Source organism: Diplotaxodon limnothrissa, linkage group LG20 (genome assembly GCF_057381915.1).
Source record: "Diplotaxodon limnothrissa isolate DT_005_m linkage group LG20, D_limnothrissa_male_GT1.1, whole genome shotgun sequence".
Taxonomy (NCBI): domain Eukaryota; kingdom Metazoa; phylum Chordata; class Actinopteri; order Cichliformes; family Cichlidae; genus Diplotaxodon; species Diplotaxodon limnothrissa.
Window position 1 is genome coordinate 1,643,574 of NC_140615.1, and position 6,000 is coordinate 1,649,573.

Genomic DNA, 6,000 nt, shown 5'->3' on the forward strand with positions numbered 1-6,000 from the left:
ATGGACATTAGGTCAGAGTTGAACTTTTACTACTTCCAAACGTCAACAAGTAAATGTGAGAAATGTCATTTCTAGCGATGAATAATAACATGTGGGCCACCTGACCGAGAACTGGGAAAAATCACGGTGTAACATTTCTTAATCTTTTTTTGCTTCCTCTTTTCTCTACATTCGCCTGTCAGTCACTCAGCTCTCGCTCATCGTCAAACGGTCTGCCTTAAAACTATTTTTTACAGATTACTTTCAACCTGTATGGTTGCCTGTCTGTCTGACTGTGTATGAATTCTGGATATGGTGCATACTGGTTTCTATCACCCTGTCTGAAGATTGTGTCCACTTTTCTCTCTCCTGCTACTTGTCTGTTAGTGTTTGTGTTGTGCAGATGCTGCTTTCGGTGTCCCTATTGATCTGCCTTTACAGTTTTGTTATACCTGCCTATCTGCACTTAACTTCTTGTCTTGGTTAATTGTAGGTAGATGCTCTGCGAGTGCGTCTGGAGGAGAAGGAGCAGTTCCTGACCAAGAAGACCAAACAGTTGCAGGACTTGACTGATGAAAAGAGCACACTAACGGGAGAAATCAGAGACATGAAGGACATGCTGGACGTCAAGGAGAGGAAGATAAATGTCTTGCAGAAAAAAGTACGTAAAGCCAACTTTTACAGCAACACACTGCATTATTTTAAAAAGTGTAGCCTGACTTTAAATGCATATGAAACCTTTCTGTTGTGAGTTAAATTCACTCTATTTAGAGAAAAATGCAGCACATTGTATTATAAACTCTCTAATTATTCCTTTTATACTAAAATTGTCATGGTCCTGGGTCGTGCGACCCAGTGTTTTGTGTTTTAGCCTATTTTGATGTTTATTCTTTGTTTAGGGTCACTAAGGCAGTCCAGCCATTTGTACATATTACCCGTGTATTAAGTCTCCCTTGCCCTTCGTGTGTTTATGTCTGCGTGTCTTATATTGTCAAGTCCATGCTGTCGGTTATGTCATCTCCCCTGTACTACGTCTCCCCGGTTCATGTGTCTTGTCTAATCTCCATGTTTCCTGTTTTACTTTGAAAGTCTGTATTCACGGTCAGTGTATTCAGTTTCACTCCTTCTGTCCTGTCGTTAAGTTCATGTGTGTCAGCTGTGTTCCCATGTGTGGCCACTTCCCCTGATCATCCCTCATGTGTATTTAGTCTCTGTGTTTCATACAGTCTGTCTCGCGTCGTACTGTCAAGGTCTGCGGAGGCAGACCGTGCGGAAAGGTGTGTGGTGGACCCAGGTGCGAACACAAACGAGGATGCAGGAGTGGATTCCAACCAAAACGAGCCTTTTATTATGGCTGATGAAAAGAACAAAAACAGAATGAGGGCAGCATACGTGTAGTACTCAACAGAAAACCTAAACTGGACAAAACTAAGGAAAGACTATGGCTGGAGGTACAGAACACAGGAGGTGGTAACACAGACGACGCGAGACAGACTGTATGAAACACAGAGACTAAATACACATGAGGGATGATCAGGGGAAGTGGCCACACATGGGAACACAGCTGACACACATGAACTTAACGACAGGACAGAAGGAGTGAAACTGAATACACTGACCGTGAATACAGACTTTCAAAGTAAAACAGGAAACATGGAGATTAGACAAGACACATGAACCGGGGAGACGTAGTACAGGGGAGATGACATAACCGACAGCATGGACTTGACAATATAAGACACGCAGACATAAACACACGAAGGGCAAGGGAGACTTAATACACGGGTAATATGTACAAATGGCTGGACTGCCTTAGTGACCCTAAACAAAGAATAAACATCAAAATAGGCTAAAACACAAAACACTGGGTCGCACGACCCAGGACCATGACAATACCCCCCCCTCAAGGGCTGGCTCCCGACAGCCCAAAACCGAGAAATCAAACAAAAACAGAAAAACCCCACCCAGGGCGGGAGGCGGGGGACCAGGACGGAGGGACCAGAACAGGAAACAAAACGAACAACAGAACACACAGGAGCACAAGACCAAAGTCAAAACAAAGTTCAGGGGGCCGACCCAGAGCCCACAGGCACAAGAGTACACGGGTCACATGGTCGGGGGGCCGACCAGGCGGGCGGCACAGGTGACAGAGCCGGCCCGGAGGCCGGCCGCGCAGAAGGCAGCGGCGGCGACGAAGGCGACGGAGCAGTTCAGGAGGCCGGCCACGCAGAAGGCAGCGGCGGCGGCGAAGGAGACGACGGAGCAGTTCAGGGGACCGGCCGCGCGGAAGGCAGCGGCGACGGAGCAGTGTCAGGCGCACTGGCCGAGGCCCGGTGGACACAGGACCAGACGAGGCTGAAGACTCCGATGAGGCCGGACCAGACGAAGACGCCGGCTCTGAGGCTGCAGCCGACGACGACTCTGAGGCTGCAGCAGACGACGACTCTGAGGCTGCAGCAGACGACGACTCTGAGGCTGCAGCAGACGACGCAGAAGGTGGCTGGATGGGCGGCTCGGGCCCCCCAGCCGACGTGGCATGGTGCTGGACGGGCTCCTCGGGCCCTCCAGCTGAGACATGAGGCTGAACGGGCCCCTCGGACCCTCCAGCGGAGACATGAGGCTGAACGGGCCCCTCGGACCCTCCAGCTGACGAGACATGAGGCCGGAGGGGCTCCTCGGGCCCTCCAGCTGGCATGACGTGAAGTGGTGTGGATGCTGCAGGATGCCGGGTAGGCACACCCGGGCATCCAGCAGCAGGCGCAGGGTGAACAGTTAAGGAGGCCCCTGGCTGGACCGGGAGCAGGGCTGCCACCTGGACAGGGAGCAGAGCAGGAGGCTGTCGTGGTGGCGATGACTCTCTTGAGCCTCCAATGGAAACATGAGCCGGTGCAGGCGCCTGCAGAGCGACAACCGCTCCCACCTGAGCGCCGAGGCTGGGTGCGGAGCTCAGCTGTGTACTGACTGGCATAACTTTGGGAACCCACCTGGGTGTAGGAACAAACCGGACGGCAGCCATTCCCGCCTGGGGTGTAAACGCAGGATATGGCTGACCTCCGGCTGCCCTGACCCTGGTGGTGGGAGCTAGCTCAGGTGCTGGCTGGGTGTCCACTGCCTCTACCTGGAGATCAGACGCAGGTGAGAGGTCAGGTAACGCCACAGCCACCCTGGGAGTGAGCACGAAGCTCCGGACACTGTCCTTGGCAGATGTAAGCAGAGGAGCAACGACAGACAAGGACCTAGATGTCTCTAAGTCCTTAACACAGTCCGAATTGTCCTTAGTTGCCCTTCTTGGGGAGCTAAACACTCCTTCTGTCTTGGAGCACGATTCAAACAATATTTCAGACCAGAAGCAAGGTGGCTCAGTGACACAAGTGACAGTTATGTTGTCCCAGGAAGCATGACTCTTAAGGCCAAGACTCGATGCATGAACCCACATAACACAACCAGGACTAGGTGCAGATGATTTGAACACAATAATTTGGCAGTCACATGGGAGACAACTACACTTACTGGAGTCTAAGAGCCCTGTTGGCGAGACTGAGTTAAGGAGGGGTTCAGCCCCACACACTAGGCGGCTGTAGAAAGCTAGTGAGTGGGATGCACATGGACTTGGCGTGGCATAGAAAACATAGTGGACTGGCTCTGAGCAATCCGGCTGAATTGTCCTTAGATCGGCCAGTTCATTAACTGCAGTCAAAAGGCCCTGGCCCAGGGGTGCGGTTAAAGGGCTAGCTGGTTTGTGATGATTAGCGTGGCCCCCCCCCCCCGACAGTCTTGGAAACACAAAATACAGCCTTGTCATTAGATAAGGGGAAAGCACAACATAAACAGACCTTCACTTTAGTATTAACAGAAATCACAATGCCATTCACAGACATAGGAAAACCCGGCAGGCCCTTAATACTCGTCCAGCCCCGGCGGACTGGTGCAGAAGAGCGGTTGCTGATGTCGGACCCCAAAGCACTCACTCTGGTCAAATTATCAGCAGAGTGAGGAACCTGGGGCCCGATTAGCGCCGGAACATAACATACAATTTCCCAATCAACACCAGACGTTCCTTCTTGCGCTGGGCTAGTTACATAAGCAGAACATTCATTATTCGGCTTGGGAACAGGGAAAAAAGACCCCAAAAGGTGGGTGCTAGTCAAAGGGAATACAGTCTTATTACTAGTCAGATCAGACGTTTTCTCACGTGATTTATAGTCAATGGATAGCAGGGGCTGAGACACAGTCTTCGAAAAGGCTCCAGATGCCGTAACAGTCTTAAAAGAAGCCTCCTTAGCGAAAGACGCATGTCCTGGGTGTGCAGCGTCTTCTCTATCCTCTATCTCCCTAACCTCCCCCTCAGCCTGCACACTCACAATAACAGGGTTTAACAGAACATCGCACGGGTTGATCCCCAAAACCGAAGTGCCTATGGCCGGTTTGGCAGTGTCAGGTTCACAGTACTGTGAGGGCAGTGTGGCGTCCCCAAAAACAGCATGCCCAACACCAGAAAACTTAGCTTTATTGTCAATACAAAACGTAGGCACGAGAGTAACACCTTCAATATCAGTAGCCAGAGGCACGGGAAAGACAGCTTCTTCACTGGCCTCCGAGAAAACAGACTGTGACACGGTGCCTGGGGGGGTGACAGAGTTAACAGTACCGGTACACGGGGTCTTCATCTCTGAGACATTTATTGTCCCTCCGAGCCCCTCGCTCTCAGTACATCCAGAGCGATTAGGTGGACACAAAACATCGTCACTAACCTCCGAGCGTCGGGCGATGCGGTGGCGACGCGAACGCCGTTTCTTCTTGGCCGTGGGTCCCGTTGACGTGGAAAGTGGAGCCTCTTGCGGCGTCGCAGAGGCTGAGGCGGCGAGTGTTGGCGGGGCGGCAGGCGGGAGCTCCAGGCAACTCCGGGGGCCCCCAAGGGCTAGGCGTGTCCCGCGGAAGATCTCACCGCAGTGAGGAGCGAGCCATGGCTCCTCCCGTAGCTCCTCCTGCAGTTGCGCGCATGCGGCGCGCTGCCGCCCCTCAAGGTCGGAATCCATGCCCCCCACAGCTTCCTCGTGTAGCTCAGTGGAGGGCGACACATGCCGTAGCGATGAGCGACGGCGACGTGAACGTCGCTTCCGTCTTGAAGTGGACGCAGACGGAACTTGGATTTCTGTGGCGAGCGGCTCCTCGTCTTCCGACCACATCCGCGCCAGATAAGAAGCGGGAGAAGTGTAGTCCGATCGAGGCGGCGAGGACGGGCGGCCGGACCGAGGCGGGGCGGCTGGCAGAAGCTCCTCCTCGGAGATAAGCCAGGGCTTCCAGCGTAGCTCGTCCTCCCGATACGCCCGCAACACCTGCTGCCGCTCCTCCTCACCGAAGTCAATAGCCTCGGGCATCTCCGTGCAGACAGGCGGTGGCGAAGATGCGGAAGCCGATGAAGTGTGTGTGTCGGTGGTGAGCCTCACCGTTCCGACTCTGACCGCCACTGGTTCATGAGGTAGCGGGGTAACACCGCAACAGCATGGCTCTAGTGACGACTCACGCTCGCCGGGCCGCTGCTGCTGCGGGCGGAGTCGGAGAGTGGAGACGAGAAAGTCGCTGACGAGGGGGTGCAGCGTCTCCCATAACCAGGGGAACACGGACACGCACACCCCTACTTGGCGGGCTAACTCTTCCCGTTCCCCCTCTCTGGGACAGTGCAGCCATCGGTCGCATAGCGACTCCACTGTCCGGACGATTTCCATGTCATGTGTCGCTGGGTCCGGCATGCTCGCGTCGTACTGTCAAGGTCTGCGGAGGCAGACCGTGCGGAAAGGTGTGTGGTGGACCCAGGTGCGAACACAAACGAGGATGCAGGAGTGGATTCCAACCAAAACGAGCCTTTTATTATGGCTGATGAAAAGAACAAAAACAGAATGAGGGCAGCATACGTGTAGTACTCAACAGAAAACCTAAACTGGACAAAACTAAGGAAAGACTATGGCTGGAGGTACAGAACACAGGAGGTGGTAACACAGACGACGCGAGACAGACTGTATG

The 6,000-nt window shown here is 53.5% G+C and overlaps 1 protein-coding gene across 2 annotated transcripts in view; it reads left to right on the forward strand.

The window, feature by feature from the left end:
* LOC146610183 (ERC protein 2) overlaps positions 1 to 6,000 on the forward strand; it is a 138,701-nt gene that overhangs the window by 36,093 nt on the left and 96,608 nt on the right. For both annotated transcript variants that reach the window (XM_085343988.1, XM_085343987.1), the window contains one exon: positions 473 to 640. In XM_085343988.1, coding sequence (XP_085200114.1) covers positions 473 to 640 — 168 coding nt within the window. The remainder of the gene's footprint in view (positions 1 to 472; positions 641 to 6,000) is intronic.